General features: G+C 38.0%; 1 protein-coding gene across 1 annotated transcript in view; it reads left to right on the top strand.

Moving 5' to 3' along the window:
- Positions 1 to 19375, top strand: part of LNPK (lunapark, ER junction formation factor) — a 77732-nt gene that overhangs the window by 35592 nt on the left and 22765 nt on the right. Inside the window, exons 7-8 of the mRNA XM_004601175.2 lie at positions 5472 to 5555; positions 5640 to 5691. Coding sequence (XP_004601232.1) covers positions 5472 to 5555; positions 5640 to 5691 — 136 coding nt within the window. The remainder of the gene's footprint in view (positions 1 to 5471; positions 5556 to 5639; positions 5692 to 19375) is intronic.

Raw genomic sequence — 19375 nt, 5'->3', positions numbered from 1 at the left:
AATTAACACAATCATTAGTGAACAAAATTGGTTTTAATTACAGTTAGCTTATGATCCAAAGAAATGTCTCTACTTTTTTCCTCTCAGTACCAGCACAATCATTAGCTAACATTGTGCTTCTTACTAATTTATCCTTAGCACCTATTTTCTGAAAAATGTATCAAGCTTCTCAAACAAAGCAGGTCTATTAAAAGCTTCAGTCATCAAGTCTAACAGCAACAGTATCACAAACAACAATAAAGTCAATGCAAATTTTGTTCCCCAATTAATGAGTTACAGCAGCCAACTTATTTTTAATCGCCTCCTAAATGGGTTGTCATAACTGAACATTTTTGTAATACTGATGCCCCATGAACTGTCTACTGAATTCTGAACTGAATTTGCCAACTGTCAGGACTAGATAGATGAAGCATCTTTTATGTTATGATTTCTTTAGAAGTTACTTTAACAGTTGGCTTGCCAGGTTACTTGTTACTTGTTGACCCTATTATTCTACTGAGAGTTTTTCCCCAAATCTTGCCTTTCTGTTTTAAATCAGTATTTCAAGTAGATACAAGTAGAGCTTGGCTGTGATCACAACTACCAGCTCTCTTTTTGTCACATCAGCAAACCAAACCAAACATATCACAACTTCTATATTATTAAGAACTTCTACATTACAGAGAACAAACCAACAGTGTACTTATACACTCACTTTGATTATTACTTTGAAAGGATTCACACAAACATAGTCATGCCTGGCTATGTTGATCACACTTATTATTATTTTTTGATTAGTTCTTTTTTGGGGGAAAAAGAACACATAGCTTATTCCTGGATCTGTGCTTAGGGGACCATATACATAGGATCCTGGGGATCGAACCTGAGTTGGCTTATATGCAAGGCAATTACCTTAACCACCATACTATCTTTCCATCCCTGATCCCATTTTTTGGGATTGTGGTGCTTTGCTGGTTGCAGTGTTTTCTTATTTGACCAAGCTGCACACAAATGGTCTCATGCCTTTAGTTGCAGTGCTTGTAAGAGTTCTTTGCAGAACTGTCATCCTGTTGTTCATTGATTTGCTCTAGTGGGCATCGGTAACGTCTCCATTGTGAGACTTGTTATTATTGTTTTTGGCATATCGAATATGCCACGGGTACCTTGCCAGGCTCTGCCATGCAGGCGGGATACTCTCCATAGCTTCCTGAGCTCTCCAAGAGGGATGGGGGAATCGAACCTGGGTCAGCTGCATGCAAGGCAAACGCCCTACCCCCTGTGCTGTCACTTTCGCTTTGCAGATCACACTAGTTTCGTTCTGGTGCTTGTGCACATGCTGGTGGTAGTGCTCAGTAGGGTCAGAATTTTTGGCTATCGTGCTTGCACACATTTTAGTTGCAGTGCTTGGTAGAGGTGGAGCTGGGGTGTTTGTACTCTTTAGACCTGGTGCAAGTGGCTCTCATACAGCCGGAAATTGCTAATAGCACCAAGGACTACAGACAGCAGTGATTCTGTAAGCTGAGCTTCTGTAAAAGATGCAGGCAGCAAAACTCAAAAGAAGGCACTAGGAATAGAACTTGTAGTCTTTATCTCACAAGGCAGGTACTTTAAGACTCTGACCTATCTCCTGGGCTACTGCTTTGTGCCTTTAAACATCTCATTTTGGGTGCCTGCCTTGTAGGTATGAGGCCATGGGTTTAATTTCCTGGTACCTGTCCACCTGCCTACTTCATTGCTATTGAAACCCCCAATACCACAAGAATTACGTGACATTTGATGTAATGTAGCCAAGTGTGTGTGAGCACCCAACCAAGGTTCTTTTCTGCTGAGCACCACATCCAAGTGTGAAATCCCAGCATGTCCCAATAACAAACAACAAAGGGAAGGATGAATAGTCTATTTCAAGAATGAGCATTTAAATATTAATTATAGATGTTATTTCAAGCTTAAAACTTTTTTTAACACTTTGTGTTAACAGGTATAATACTTTTTACATTTTTCAAAATATATAATTTTAGCAAATAATATTGATTTATAATAAACAACCCTATGTTTATTCTCCTTTTTAAATTAAAAGGTTCTGAAACTTATACATAGCCATATATATCTACACATATATATATCATTCCTACTATTTCACAGCATTTCATGGTACAGTATAACCACATTGCAGAAAAATGATGTAATCCTTGTTATAATAGTTGTTATTTAAAATATGTAAACTTCTATGAGTAATGTAGAGTAATTTGTAATTTAGTTGAGAATCCAATTTCTTATACCTAATGCTGGAATTTATGTTGAATATTTGGAAACTGTTTGGTTTAGACCCATTCTGAATAATTAACATATCATTGCCAGTTGTGTGTTACTGTTTTAAGTATGTCATGAGCTCTTTCTCTTACACTTTATTTAAATTATATAACAGCGGTTATATGAAGAAAGTTTTAATGTTTCTCCTTTCTTTTTTTTTTAGTTTTTATTTATTTATTTTTAATTTTTATTTTTTTAAAAAATTTTATCACCATGTGGAAAGTTACAGAGTTCTCAGGTTTATGTCTCAGTTATACCATATTCAAACACCATCCCTTCACCAGTGCCCATATTCCACCACCAAAATCCCCGGTATACCCCCCGCCTCCCACCCCAACTGTATAACTGATGAATTTCACTTTATTTTCTCTTCACCTTGATTACGTTCCATATTTCAACACAAAACTCACTATTGTGGGAGTTATATCCCCAAACAAGATAACCCTAATAAGGAGGCATTTGATAATTAGTTTTCCATTAAAAGATTGTATGTTTTCAGGTTTTAGAAAAGGTCGAGCGGCCGAGTTAGCGGCCGCGCGGCTTGGATGTGTCCCAGTCCCGAATCCTGGAGCCGTGTTAGTTGCTGCTCAGTGTCACCAGGGTTCCATCTGGAGAAGGTGTGCTGGCGGCACCTCCTCCTTCCGGCCCCCGGTGTTGCTGGCCCCGATTTGGGTCCGGAGCATTGCTCACCAGAATGCCTGCCGCTTCTCTGTGGGTTGTGGCAGCAAGATGGCGCCGAGGGTGGGTCGAGGGCGTGACTTCTGGTGGCCGGGACCACTTGGAGTTTTGGGCTGGTGCCGCCCCACTCCAGTGCCCCCCACGGCTTGGATGTGTCCCAGTCCCGAATCCTGGAGCCGTGTTAGTTGCTGCTCAGTGTCGCCAGGGTTCCATCTGGAGAGGGTGTGTTTCTCCTTTCTAAGAGGAGAAATTAAGACGAACAGACTTGTTCAAGTTTTTTCCAGTTAATTAAGAGTCAAGATGTGCTTTGAATTTAGACCTTTTCTGACCTCAAAGTTTCAAGTTCATATCCTTTTTGCTGATCAGAATGTCTATTTAAAACAAGTTATTCTGGGCCATGGATGTGGCTGAGTGATAGAGAACATGCCTTACATGTTTGAGGCTGGATTCCATCTCTGCCACTACAAAACAAAAACAATAAAACCCAAATTACTCACTTAAAATGTGCGAATAAGTGTGTTAGTCAAACTATTAGATAAAATCTTTTTTGTTAGAAGTAAATTCAGAGGAGAGTGGGTTTGTGTAATTCAGTGCCTTTTGAAATAATTTTAAGATACACACATAGATGCTCACTGAGTGATTATCAGGAATCAATAATTTGATTGTGCTGTTTTGATAACAGCACAAATAGTTAAAAACAAATAGTAGTCTTAATCTAGAACTCTATTGTCTAAATCAGTAGCTAGTAACTTTATGTAACTGTGCATCTTGATTTTTTTCTATGTATGTTTTAAACTTTATTTAAAACAAAATAGGCTTCAAATCAGTTTTTAGTTGTGTAAGGAACATTTTCAAGTGCTCATTTATCATGTATGGCATAATAGTTATTGTGTTGTATAGCTATAACCATATCTCATTACAAAAAAATTCTATTGTCACAGAACTTGTATAAAATGTCAAAAGTTAATTTGTAGGGGCTGGAGCAATAGCACAGTGGGTAGGGCGTTTGCCTTGCACGTGGCCTACCCGGGTTCGATTCCTAGCATCCCATATGGTCCCCTGAGCACCACCAATGGTGGTTCCTGAGTGCAGAGCCAGGAGTAACCCCTGTGCATTGCCAGATGTGACCCAAAAAGAAAAAAAAGTTAATTTGTAGGGATCAGGTATTCAGTTATTTGATATTTTATGTAGATTATGTTAATTTGAGAATGTGTCCATTCATGCCCTCTTTCTACCCTCATTCCCAGTTCTTCTCCAACTCTAAAGTGAAATTAAAAACAAGTTTTTGATACCAGAAAATTAAAATAGCTCATTTTGAGAATTTATCATAATTTTGAAATAATTAGGAAATGTTCCAGTTTTACTTTTCCAAGATTAATAAAATCTCTAAATCCTTGGCTTCTTTAATGTTGAATTGAGTTTTAATGAGTTATCTATTAACTACTACTATTGTGGCAGCATATTTTAAGCTGTATTTTTAACTTAGCAAATCTGTTCTGCATTGCATTTAAAAATAAATGCCCTCTGAAATAAATACGACATTTAATGAATCTAAGTGGCTGTTAGTGATCACCGAGAAGGAAAGGTCCTGTTTCAATTTTTGCAAAAGCATTTTATTCTATTCATTAGCTGTTTGTCATAACCATGACTATCTAGTACTGAAGTTAAACTTTTTCTAATATTAGGCCATAACTGCTAAAATGATACTTTACTAGTGATTACTTTTTAAATTAAACCGATATATTAAGCCATAAAGTGACTTGAGTGGTTGTAAATAAAATGCTATAATTGTGAAGCATTTTAATTACAATCCCTAGTGTGAATATAGAATTCAGTAAAATTTTTAACTTCTTACTGTGTTTAGTTTTCCTCCCTTTGAAGTTCTTTGAATCTAAATAAAAAAGGGGGGTGGGTGGGGAGAGCTTTATCTTTTAAAGTCATTTGAACAAATTCCATGGCTGTTCTCCCAGTTAGTAAGTTTTCACTGCATTTGCAGCAAGCTAATTGCTTCTGCTAATAAATAATCTAAAATCGATGCTGACAGCAGTTAATTGGCACAGAGATTTTATTCTGTAAAGCTCTTGGCTAACGACCTTCTTTAAATTAATAGCATTAAGTGCTATGAGGAAATAAATCTGAGGAATTGCCTGTCATTTGCTTGTCATGTCTAATAACTTCCAATAATGACGGCTGATAGATTTTTGCACATTCCATTATTGAAGTTGGTGCATGTAATTATTCTCCTCATTATATGTAAACAATTAGCAATATTTGGTATTTCCTTGCAGTAAAGCTGTTAAATATCAGTAACACATTAGAGGTTAGAAGCCATTTTAGATTCTGGATTTTAATTATTTGATTGTAGTAGGTCTTTCATGATATTTGGATATATTACATGTTGTTTATTTTAAGCCTTGTACTTGAATACTTTTGAGTAGAACTTAAAAAAATAAGTAGAATGTGTGTTTTAAAATGTGACAGTTCATGGAAGTTTCTGTTCACAGCTTGAAGAGGTCATGGAAAAGGAAACTTATAAGACAGCTAAATTAATTCTTGAAAGGTTTGATCCAGACTCAAAGAAAACAAAGGTAGGCCTTGCTATCACTCTTTCTTTTTAAAAATAAAGTGCACATTATAATCAGACACTGTAATAACATTATTGTAATTGACAGGAGTTTGAGCCCCCATCTGCTGGAGCAGCTGTAACTGCAAGACCTGGACAAGGTAAATAACTTTGTACAAACTGCTGCTGCTGTTGGAAAGATCCATATTTCCCCAAGTGAGTCAAAAAGTGTGACAGAGGTGTGTAAAAACTCAAGTAGAATGCTTTTGTACTAATTTATATTTGGCAATTTGGGACATGATTTGGAGTGAATGCAATAAGTATTTTTTGGTTTTGTATTTTTGAGGGGGGATGGTGGCACAACTAGTGGATTGGCTTCATTGCAAGGCAATCTCTGTGCCCACTGTACTATCTGGCCTCTATTACATTTTGATTTTCTAGGAATATGTTGATAAGTAAAGAGTTGACTAGCTTCTGAGATTAAACATGTTGTTGATTTTAACAATTTGAAATTTAAGTAACTTCAGTATTTCCTAAGACTTGGCATTCAAGTAATTAACTATGGAAATATCTGTTATTAAGAAAAAATTCACAATTTTATGATTTACCCTTGAGGTCTTTTAAGAAGATTTTAAAATGTTTTTTAAAATAAACCACTTATTAAGGAAGAGAATAAATGAATTCAAAAATGAGAAAAATAAAATTACTGCTATATAATAATGTTAACTTTGAAATTGTTTTGCCAGATTATTAATGAAGCACCAACACTATTATATCATTGGAATTATGTAAATTTTTGTGTATTTAAATTAAAAAAAATTTTTTTTGCCACACCTGGTGGCACTCAGGACTTACTTACTCCTGACTCTGTGCTCAGCTGGGATAATGCGTGGCAGTGCTGGGTACCAGAGAGTGAATCTGGGGTGGCCATGTGCCATGCAAGCCCCTTACTTGCTCTATAATTCTCTGGTCCTGAAATAATGTATTTTAAGAAAGTGGCATGATTTTAATTGATCACATAAATTGTTCTTAAAACTGGCGTGCAAAGTGTTTCAAATTTATATAGACCTCTGTATAGAAGGATGACGTTTAGAACTTAGAACTTTGAGAAGTCAGCTTTTTGGTTTTTTGTTTTGTTTTTGTTTTTGGAGGGTCACACCAGGTGGTACTAAGGGGTTACTCCTGACTTTACACTCAGCGATCACTCCTGGCAGGCTCGGGGACCATATGGAATGCTGGGATTCATCCTGGGTTTGCTGCAGGCATGGCAAATGCCTTGCCCACTGTACTATCTCTCAGGCCCCAAGTCAGTTCATTTTTAATGAATGGAATGAATGGAAAATGAATGGAAAAAATCTATGAAAATAAAAAGTCCACAATAATTTTAGGTTTTTTAATTGGGAGGCTATGTAGAAAGAATTTCATCTTATATAGCATTTAGGTTTATAGAAATACACAAGCCAGCTCTTTTGATAGAGTAAAATTTTACATAGCTTTAAAATAAATTAGACACTAAGTATGTTATATGAAATTTCTACTTTGTAGTGTAACTTTTTCATTTATAATTTTTAAGAAATTACAGAAAAAGTTTTTGGTCTTTTGGACAAGGTTTTGTAGTTTTTACAGTTTTTTAAAAAACATGAATATTAACTTTTCAAAAATACTTTAAAAATAACCCAATTGGACACAAGGGCCAGGAATATTGCTCCATAGTTGGAAGCCTGCCTTGGGAGCTGGGGGAGAAGGCAGCTGGAATAGAGAAGGGATTACTAAATCAATGATGGTTGAAGGGATCGTTCGGGATGGGAGATGTGTGTTGAAAGTAGATAAAAGGGCCAAAAGCGATAGCCTCTGTATTGCAAACCATAATGCCCCAAAGTAGAGAGAGAGTATGGGGGAAATTGTCTGCCATAGAGGGAGGGGGAGGATTGGGATGGGGCGGGGGGCGGGGGCTGGATACTGGGGACATTGGTGGTGGAAAATGTGCACTGTGGAGGGATGGGTGTTTGATCATTGTATGACTAAAACTCAAACATGGAAACTTTGTAACTTATCTCACGATGATGCAATAATAATAATAAAAACAAAACCCCTACTGAATCCATATATTTAAGAAAGAATGTTCAGGGATTACCTTAGAGAGGTTCAGCGCATATTTTACCATGTGCAAGGTGTGGAGTTTAGACTGATCACCAGCACCTCGGGGCTACCTGGGCATCCCTGAATATAGTTTTGGTGGGCCTACAACACCTGTGGAGTGGCCGTGTTCCTAGCAATCCAGGCTGATGACTACCGCCTTACTAGCTAAGCACTGAAGTGTGGTTTGGAGGCCCCCATTTAAAAAGAAAACTAAACCTGATATATGATTCCTAAATACACTGCACTGTAGCACTGTCGTCCTGTTGTTCATCAACTTGCTCGAGTGGGCACCAGTAACGTATTCATTGTGAGACTTGTTACTGTTTTTGGCATATCGAATACACCACGGGTAGCTTGCCAGGTTCTGCCATGCGGGCGGGATACTCTCGGTAGCTTGCCGGGCTATCCGAAAGGGATGTTTTTAGGTAACAAATTATTTTAAGAATATAGACTTAACTTTCCTTACAAGCTTTAAAAATCCAGGTAAATGCTTTTCTTCTGGTACTGTATGGTATTATGGTAATTACCATTTCGGCTTCTCTGCTTTTTTTTGCTTTTTGGTTTATACCTGGCAATGCATAGGGGTTAGTTACTCCGGGCTCTGCACTCAGGAATTACTCCTGGTGGTGCTTGGGACCATATGGGATGCTGGGAAATGAACCCGGGTCGACCGCGTGCAAGGCGAACGCACTACCTGCTGTGCTATCTCTCCAGCCCCTTCTGCTTTTGGTATCTGTGGTGCTGTATTTGAATATTCTTTTAGAGAGAATGAGCATTTAGCTATAATGTAAGCAAATCATTCATTTAAGATAATGTACTAAATAACTCTTTTGTGCTGACACCATGGAAAATAAAGAGACGAGACTGTAAGAAGCTTATAACATAATTTCTTTCTTTAAAAAAATAGTTCTTGCGAAGCATAATATTTCTTCTTTCAGGTCTGTAGTAATTAATTGCTGTTTAGAGATTTTTCCTTTTTTTTTTTTTTTAAGAAATTCTATATGATAGCTCAACTTTATTTTACTTACTGGGAACAATAGCGTAGGTTTTGTCATTCAATTCTGTAAACTTTCTTTTGAAGATCTTCCAATTTCTAAAGTTTTGGGAGGGCCATACCTGGCAGTGCGCAAGGCTTTCTCTTGACTCTGTTTTCAGGAATCAGTCCTGGCAGTGCTTGAGGGAGCATATGCAGTGCTGGGGATTTAGCCTGGGTCAGCTGAGAATAAGATAAGTGTCTTAACTCATGAACTCTCTCTCTGGGCCTGTTATATACATCTTAAAATTATTGTGGTGCATTAATAGAAATTAATGAACCAACATTGATTTACTATTCTTAACTGGATTCCCAAGTTTATTCAGATTTCCTTAAATTTTGCCTAATGTCCCTTTCCTGTTCCAAGATTCCATTCATATTTAGTTTTCATACCTCCAAAGACTGCTTCTAGAATGTTAAGACAGATTTTCAGATTCACATTTGTTTTTGATAACCTTACAGTTTAGCCCTAACTCCTTTTCTGGGGGGTGAGGGGCGGGGTCACACCTGGTGATGCCCAGGGCTTACTCCTGGCTCTGCACTTTGCAATCACTCCTGGGAGTACTTGGGGGACCATATGGATTTCTAGGGATCAGACTTGGGTAAGCTGTGTGTAAGGCAAACACCCTGCCTCTTGTACCTTTGCTCTATCCCTAACCCTGACTCTTTTTTTATAAGGAATTATTATTAGAGGAATGCTTAAATCTTAGAAAATTAGCATAATTATTTTATTACATAGTGGAATAAACAAACATTTAAAATACATGTGTATGAATATTAGTGATGTGGTGCATAGATGCTTATATTTATCTAATTCTTTAGAATCCTGGATTGAGAAATGGAAGAACTTGATGTCTTTTTTTTTTTTTTTTCAGATTACTATTATGAATTTAAATTTATTTATTTTTAATTAGAGAATCACCGTGAGGGTACAGTTACAGATTTATACACTTCTGTGCTCACACTTCCCTCATACAAAGTTTGGGAACCCATCCCTTCACCAGTGCCCATTCTCCACCACCCGTAAACCCAGTGTCCCTCCCACCCTCCCCAATCCCATCTCCCCCCCACCCCACCCTGCCACTGTGGCAAGGCATTCCCTTCTGCTTTCTCTCTCTAATTAGCTGTTGTGGTTTGCAACAAAGGTGTTGAGTGGCCGCTGTGCTCAGTCTCTAGCCCTCATTCAGCCCGCAACTCCCTTCCCCCACATGGCCTTCGACTGCAATGTAGTTGGTGATCGCTTCTCTGAGTTGACCTTTCCCCGGAACGTGAGGCCAGCCTCGAAGCCATGGAGTCAACCTCCTGGTACTTATTTCTACAGTTCTTGGGTGTTAGTCTCCCACTCTGTTATTCTATATACCATAGATGAGTGCAATCTTTCTATGTCTGTCTCTCTCTTTCTGACTCATTTCACTCAGCATGAAACTTTTCATGCCCATCCACTTAACTACAAAATTCTTGACCTCCTTTTTTCTAACAGCTGCATAGTATTCCATTGTATAGATGTACCAAAGTTTCCTCAACCAGTCATCCATTCTGGGGCATTCGGGTTTTTTCCAGATTCTGGCTATTGTAAACAGTGCTGCGATGAACATACATGTGCAGATGTTGTTTCGATTGAACTTTTTTGATTCTCTGGGATATATTCCCAGCAGTGGTATTGCTGGGTCAAATGGGAGTTCAATATCTAATTTTTTGAGAGTCGTCCAAATTGTTTTCCAGAAGGGCTGAACCAGTCGGCATTCCCACCAGCAGTGAAGAAGGGTCCCTTTCTCCCCACATCCTCTCCAACAGCGGTTGCTTTTGTTCTTTTGGATGTGTGCTAGTCTCTGTGGTGTGAGGTGGTATCTCATGGTTGTTTTGATCTGCATCTCTCTGATGATTAGTGATGTAGAGCACTTTTTCATGTGCCTTTTGGCCATTCGTATTTCTTCCTTGGTAAAGTTTCTGTTCATTTCTTTGCCCCATTTTTTGATGGGGTTGGATGTTTTCTTCTTGTAGAGCTCAACCAGTGCTTTATATACCATTGATATCAACCCCTTATCTGATGGGTATTGTGTAAATATCCTTTCCCATTCTGTGGATAGTCTTTGTATTCTGGTCACTGTATCTCTTGCGGTGCAGAAGCTTTTTAGTTTAATGTAGTCCCATTTGTTGATCTCTGTTTTTACTAGATTGCTTAGTTCCGTGTCACCTTTGAAGATACCCTTATCTTCAATATCGTGGAGGGTTTCGCCGACCTTGTCTTCAATGTACCTTATGGTTTGTGGTCTAATGTTGAGGTCTTTAATCCATTTTGATCTGACTTTTGTGCATGGTGTCAGGTCAAGGTCTAAACCCATTTTTTTGCATGTGGTTGTCCAGTTGTGCCAGCACCATTTGTTAAAGAGGCTTTCCTTGCTCCACTTCACTTCTCTTGCTCCCTTATCAAAGATTAGATGGTCATACATTTGGGGTTGTGTGTAGGGATATTCCACCCTGTTCCATTGGTCTACGGCTCTGCCTTTGTTCCAGTACCATGCTGTTTTAATTGTTACTGCTTTGTAGTAAAGTTTGAGGTTGGGGATGGTGATGCCTCCCATCATCTTTTTCCCAAGAATTGTTTTAGCTATCCTTGGACGTTTGTTATTCCATATGAATTTTAGGATTGCTTGATCCATTTCTTTGAAGAATGTCATGGGTATATTTATAGGGATCGCATTGAATCTGTATAATGCTTTAGGGAGTATTGCCATTTTGACAACATTGATTCTCCCTATCCACGAGCAGGGTATATGTTTCCATTTCCTCATGTCCTCTTTGATTTCATGGAGTAGCGTTATGTAGTTTTCTTTGTAAAGGTCTTTTACTTCCTTGGTTAAGCTGATTCCGAGGTACCTGATTTTCTGGGGCACGATTGTGAATGGGATTGCTTTTTTCATGTCCCTTTCCTCTGCCTCATTGTTTGCATATATGAAGGCCATGGATTTTTGGGTATTGATTTTGTAGCCTGCAACTTTACTGTATAAGTCTATTGTTTCTAAGAGTTTCTTAGTAGAGGTTTTAGGCTTCTCTAGATATAGTATCATGTCGTCTGCAAATAGTGAGAGTTTGATTTCTTCCCTTCCTATCTGGATGCCCTTAATCTCTTTTTCTTGTCTAATAGCTATCGCAAGTACTTCCAGTACTATATTGAAGAGGAGTGGTGAGAGTGGGCATCCTTGTCTTGTGCCTGATCTCAGAGGAAAGGCCCTTAGTTTTTCCCCGTTGAGGATAATGCTTGCCGTAGGCTTGTGATAGATGGCTTCGACTATCTTGAGGAAAGTTCCTCCAAACCCCATTTTGGCAAGGGTTTTCATCATGAAAGGATGTTGGATCTTGTCAAATGCTTTCTCTGCATCTATTGATATGATCATATGGTTTTTATCTTTCCTTTTGTTGATATGCTGGATTATGTTGATTGATTTCCGAATGTTAAACCATCCTTGCATCCCTGGGATGAATCCCACTTGGTCGTGGTGTATGATCTTTTTGATGAGTTGTTGGATCCTATTTGCTAGTATTTTGTTGAGGATCTTCGCATCGGTGTTCATCAGGGAAATTGGTCTGTAATTTTCTTTCTTAGTGGTGTCTTTGTTTGCTTTTGGTATTAGGGAGATATGTGCTTCATAGAAACTGTTTGGGAGAGTTCCTGTTTTTTCAATTTCCTGGAAAAGTTTGAGGAAAACAGGCAATAGGTCTTCTTTAAATGTTTGGAAGAATTCGCCAGTGAAACCATCTGGGCCTGGGCTTTTGTTTTTGGGGAGGTTTTTGATTACCGTTTCAATTTCCTTAACATTGAAGGGTCTATTCAGGTATTCCAGGTCTTCTTTCTTCAGTCTTGGGAGATTGTAGGAATCAAGGAATCCATCCATTTCTTTTTGGTTCTCCTTTTTTGTGGCGTAAAGACTTTCAAAGTAGTCTCTAATGATCTTTTGAATCTCACTGGTTTCTGTTATGATGTCCCCCTTTTCATTTCTGATTCGATTTATTAGAGTTTTCTCTCTTTCTTTCTTTGTGAGACTTGCTAGCGGTTTATCAATCTTATTTATTTTCTCAAAGAACCAACTCTTTAGAACTTGATGTCTTTATTAGATTGAGAAATTAACTAATCTTAAAACAACAGTAAGAATGCGCAACAGAAACAGTTTATGATTCACAAACATTCAGAAAAAAACATGACTCTAAAATATCATCTCGCCTTTTACAGAAAACATTTGCTTGTCCTTGTAATAGTTAATAGATTGGAGTTGAAAGAATGATTGAAGTAATGAGTTATAAAGGTACATGTGGTGTGTGAGAAAGATGCTTAAACTTGAGGAGGGGTGTGGTTGTTTTAATGGTGACACTTAGGACTAGGTTATGACTGAAATTAAATGATAAAAGATTGGAGGTTGGACAAGCTGTGGGAGAATAGGCAGTCTGAGAGCTGAAAATAAGTATTTACAGAACTTGCTGTATTTTCTTTAAAACAAAGCCACCTATACATTCTTTTTCACTTTTGTATATAACACATCTCTACTAATGAAGTGAACAAGAGAAAAGTCAATTGAATCCTGCCACAGCTAAATTTAAAATCAATAAATATTGCATAAAAATTTAATGATTCTGTCAAATGGATTACAACTTCTTATTTAAGTATGTTTTAAGAGTTTATTCACTTGTATTTTATGAGATGTATGGAAAATTAATGTAATCTTAATCATTTTTATCTTGGCAGCAAATAGAATGATGTTTCACATTTTCTTTTTGGGGGGTTGTATATTCAGTTATGAAAATCTGGAAACACCTTAGAAAATGTTAAATTTGTTTTTGTGTGTTTTTACTTGTTGTCTATTTTGTTGCAAGGTAATGTGCCAGCCCTGAAAGAATGGCATAAAATATCATTCGTTTGTTTAGTTCATGAATATACAATTTGGGCTGTATTACGGATTCACCACCAGGATCTCACCATTCTACAAGGAAGACGTAAGGAGAGGGATTTGGCAGGGTGATACCATTCACTCAAACTCTTCAGTGCCACCCTCGAGAATGTCATGCGACGGCTGGAATGGGAAAGAATGGGAGTGAAGATAGATGGTCAGCAACTACACCACCTTCGCTTCGCTGATGACATTGTTCTCATAGTGCCAAACATTAGCCAAGCGGTACAAATGCTGGCCAACTTTGACTGCAAGTGTGGAAAGGTCGAATTGCAGCTGAATCTGAACAAGATGATGCTCATGGAAAACGAACTAGTCCCTGACGCTCCATTTGCTCTCAATGGAACGAACATCTCCGAATGCAGCAGCTATGTGTACCTGGGCAGAGAACTCAACATGAGGAACGACTTGGCACCAGACTGCGCAGGAGGAAGAGAGCAGCGTGGAATGCCTTCAAGAGCGTCAAAGAAGTGGTTAAGAGGACGAAGGACCTCTGACTCCGGGCACATCTTTTCGATTGCACCATTCTTCCTGCACTAACGTACACCTCAGAGACCTGGGCCCTATGCAAACAGGATGAGAACGCTATTTGGGTATCCCAAAGAGGAATAGAAAGAGCTATGCTAGGAGTGTCACATCTCATTCAAGTGAGTGAAGGAATCCGGAGTTCTGACCTCCGTCAACGGTCAAGAATCAGGGACGCTGTCTCTTTTGCCAAGGCATCAAAAATCAGATGGGCTGGACATGTAATGCGATTCAGAGATGACTGCTGGACTAGAGCTATTTCCGACTGGATTCCACGGGATGTCAAAAGATCTTATGGCTGCCCACCAATGAGAAGGTCAGACTTCTTTGTCAAGACCTTGAATGAATGGTTTGAGGCTCTTCCTGTTCCTGGAGCGAGCAGATATCATTGGGCTACTCTAGCACTTGACAGGGACAAATGGAGCCGTTACTAGCGCCTGCTCGAGCAAATTGAAGACCAACGGGATGATAAGTGATACAAATGATACAATTTGGGCAGAATTGGGCAGAAGCAGCTCATATTTTTTTTATAGTGTTGGTTAAAGATTGGGGCTCAAGTCTACCTACTGAGATGTCTTACTTACATAGCCAACAAGTAGGTTCTGCCTAATAATGCTTTACTATATTTACCTTAATATAGGGATCACTTAAGCTTGTTCTGAACATGGTGGCTGGATTTTAAGATCAAGCAGCCCAGAGACACAAAATGGTTCTGAAAACGGCTCAGCTATATTTTCCTGACAGAGACATATTTAAATTAAGGCCAAGGACATAGGCATCACTGTACCCCTCTTGGTTGGAAGAGAAAAGAAGACAAAAAGAATTTTGGACTTTAAAACTGCCTACATGCAACAAAGACATTTCTGTCCATTCTCATCCGTGTGTGTGTGTGTGTGTGTGTGTGTGTGTGTGTGTGTGTTCAACTTAAACATCACATTACCAAGATACCGTTCTTCATCCCACTGTTGAGTTTAATCTCCCTGTTTGTGTCCTTCATAGTACATTGTTGGTTCCTCTTAATGACTCTGACATTTATTAAGTTATTTCTTTGTATAATACTGTATTACCCCATATGCAACTCCAAATGACCTTCTGTAGTACTCTGATCATAGTGGTTGCAAAGTAAATGTTGAAATAAAGAACTATAAAGCAAATGTTTTCTAATTTAAAAAGCAGAACCACAAAAAGAAATCCTGAAGTTGGCAAATAGTACATATTGTTAGCAATTTTTCTTTTTGGCTTGTTGATAACGTTTTTTGTGCTTTCTCTTAAAGTTAGGCTGGAATTCCTAGTGTTTCAGCCAATGCAGAATCAGCTGATCAATAATCTTAATTTCATCCATGACATTAATTACATTTGCTTATAGCAACATATATTTGCAAGTTCTGGGTTTGAAGGCATGGATGGGGAAGTGGAGGCCATTCTTTTGTTTACTAAATATACTATGCAAGATGGGTGATGAACAGTTGGAAATTTCATATTGAAATGTGGGAAGAAAATCTATTCGTTTCCTAGACTTTTATTAAATTTACGTTCTTTGCACACCCTGTGACTACAAAGATAGCTCTTAATTGAAAAGAATATATACAAATAGACAATGTCTAGTAGAGGAAGGATTATCCTAAAAGTAGGCACAAATTATCATGGATTATACATTTTGTTTTTGTTTTTGCTTTTTTGGGTCACACCCAGCAATGCTCAGGGCTGACTCCTGGCTCTGCACTCAGGAATCACTCCTGGTGGTGCTCGGGGGACCATATGGGATGCTGGGAATCGAACCCGGGTTGGCTGCGTGCAAAACAAACGCCCTGTCCGCTGTACTGTCGCTCCAGCCCCTGGATTATACATTTTAATGGTTTGCTATGGGACTAGAATTGGGAAAGAACTCTTTAGGTTCACTTCACTCACATATAGGTCAAGAATTAACAATTTTGTAGTTTGAGAGACTTCAAGTAGAGTGAAATATGTGAAAGAGAGATTATTTTGAATGGTTTCATGTGCAAAAATTTGGGGGTTGGAATTTTATATAATAATGTGAAAAGCCACTAGAAGATTTGCATTTTAGGATTTATAAAATTTTTTTTTTTGGTTACAAGGAGAATATAGATTGAAGAGAAAGCAAGTCTGAAGATTTGGAGATGGGTTTGGCTAGCATCTAATGTTGAGAAAAGATAAAGGCCATCCTTAGATAAAGCTCTGGCAAAATACATTTGATTTAAGTAATATTTTACATTCAAGAGTAGATGGGGACTTGATGGTAATTGGATCTGGAAAGTGAGGGAGAAATCAAGATAACCCTTAGGTTTGGGGATTGGATATTAGATATTATTGTTGTAAGCAAAATAAGGAAGTGAAGAATTGGAGTAGGTATTATGTATAGGAGAAAGGAATTTGCTTAATGTGTTGAGTGGAAATTATATTCAGTCGGTATAGTCCAAAGGTAGTTGATTATAGTATGAAGCTCAGAAAAAGGTTGAAGTATATAGGTACAAATTAGGAATTGTTATAAGATATAGGTGATAATATTTGATTATGAAATTGCCCAGGAAGAGAAAAATAGAGCAAGAGGATTTATTGTAGAACCCTTTAATTAAATAATGTAAATGATTAAATAATTCAATCAAAATTTTATTTTGATTGAATCACCATGAAATAGACCATCATAAAGCTGTTCATGATTGGTCTCAGTTATACAATGTTCCAACCAACACCCATCCTTCCACCAGTGTACATTTCCCACAACCAGTGTCCACAGTTTCTCTCCCAGTCCCTCTTCCCAATTCCCCAACCCCCTCACCCCACCACCTCCTGTCTGTCTCTGTGGCAGGCATCTTCTTGCTCTCTCTCCTTTTGTACATTATAGAACCCTTTAATTTTGAGATGTTAAATGGAGACAAAGGAAGAGGAGCCCAGGAAAAAGACAGACAAACGACATGATCAGAGTTAAAAGCAGACTTAAATTGACATCTTAGAAAGTTGAATTGAGGGAGGGTGCCATTCACTGTCATTGTCTGTAAAGGATAAGGAAAGTAGAAGACGTATGAGGCATTGCATTTGACAGTTTATATAGCAGAGTGAGGACATTGGTTTTTCACAAAAACCTTAGATTTGAATGCTAATCTAATCTTGATCTCTATCTTATTTTACTGTGAGACGTTTGCAAATTAGGTTCTGAGGTTTGGTTTCTACTGCTAAAGGTTGGAGTTATCTCAGAATTGGTATGAATAGTAGATGAAATAAATTCACTGAGTTCTTAGTAGATAATCAATAGGATTTTGATAAAGAGAAATAGCTATAATTATAGCAATAATGGTGGTGGTGAAAGTTGGTTGGTATCATAGGCTGAAGCAGTAGTACAATGGGTAGAGGTAGGGTGTTTGCTGACTTGTGCTCAACTCCCAGCAACCCCTAGCAACCTCTGGTCCTCTAAGAACTAGTAGCAGTGATCCTTGAATGCAGAGCCAGGGCAAGCTCTGAGTGCTACTGGATGTGACCTCCCCACTACTCCCACCCCCCCCCGCCAAAAAAAATTCACCCCCAAACCATGAAAATTTTTTGGTATCTAAAACAATGCTACTTTCAGTGGTGGGCCATAAAGGAAGCCAAAAACCAGATTGCATGGTTGGGGAGTGAAGGTTGGGATCAGAAAGTTTTGTGTCTATAAGAAGGAAGGGATTAGAGTAAATATTTTTAATTTTAAAATTTCAATGTTTATAAGCTTGAAAATTTTTCATATACTGAAGACCTGAAATTCAATAAATTATTTTTTGTAGGCCCAAAACAGTAACAAGTCTCACAGTGGAGACATTACAGGTGCCCGCTCGAGCAAATTGATGAACAATGGGGTGACAGTGACAGTGATTATAAACATGTAAAGCAAATAGGTTATTTCAAAAGTGATTTTAAAATTAAAAAGCCATTACTATTGAGAAAATAGTTGTAGAAAAATAGGACAGAAGCTGAATTTAAAAACTTTGTATAAGACGTAGAGGTGATGAGAGTGAATATAGCCTTTAGAAATTTTTGAAAAAGGTAGATATTTGAGTGCATGGTTTTTAAATATTTTGATACTTCCTGGAATAATTTTTTTAGAAATAAGTAATAGATTTGAACATATATTGATTAAAATATAGAACCATCACTAAATATAGATTCCTATGAATCACCCAACTGCATTTAATAATCATGTTTATCAGGAGCCAAGTGAAGGCCTGTAGAGATAGTACAGCAAGGGGCTGACCTGGCTTCAATTCTTGGCACTGAATATGGTTCCCTGAGCACAGAGCCAGGAGTAAGCCCTGGTGTTGTTCCTGAACCCCTCTTCCCAAATATGTCAAGTTGACACTAATTTTTTTTAAGATTTTTTTTTTTATTGAATCACCATGAGATACAGTTATAAAGCTTTCGTGTTTGAGTTTCAGTCACACCCATCCCTCCACCAGTGCACATTTTCCACCACCAGTGTCCCCCAGTATTCCTTCCCCACCATCCCAATCCTCCCTCTACCCCATGGCAGATAATTCCCCCCATATACTCTCTACTTTTGGGCATTATGGTTTGCAATATATATACTGAGAATCTGTCACGTTTGTGTTGACCCTAAATTTAAATCTACATTTCTTGATATGTGAATCATTTGTAGGCTTAATTTTTTTTATTAATGAAATCTTAATTATTGGAATTTTTCTTTTTTTTTTTTTTTTTTGTCTTTCTTGGGTCACACCAGCAGTGCTCAGGGATTATTCCTGGCTCTGCACTTATTCCTGGCAGGGACCATATGGGATGCTGGGGATCAAACCTCGATTGGCCACAGACAAGGCAAATGCTCTACCCGCTGTACTATCGCTTTGGTCTCTGAAATTTTTCTCTGTGGGAACTAGAAGTGGGCATAGTAGTTCATGATTCAGAAACACCTTTGACCAGTGCTAAGGAAAATAAGGGTGATCTTTGTAGTTCTGCTAACATTCATTATTTTGAAGGGATTTGAAATATAGGATGAATAAAAGGCCTTTTTAGATTAAGGAATTGGTTGTACTGGCTAGGATGAAAACTTCGATCTTTTAACTATGATAGGATATTCTTCCTGCTACAGCTTAATGCAGAAAGAAAGATAAAACTTTTCTACCAGCATTTAAAAAAATAGGTATCTAATAAATTATTTGTTACAGAACATTCAGCACAGGAATAATTTTTTTATTGTTGCAGTGC

Source organism: Sorex araneus, chromosome X (genome assembly GCF_027595985.1).
Source record: "Sorex araneus isolate mSorAra2 chromosome X, mSorAra2.pri, whole genome shotgun sequence".
NCBI lineage: Eukaryota > Metazoa > Chordata > Mammalia > Eulipotyphla > Soricidae > Sorex > Sorex araneus.
The sequence above is the reverse complement of the archived record's forward strand: the minus strand, read 5'-3'. Positions and strand labels throughout refer to the sequence as shown.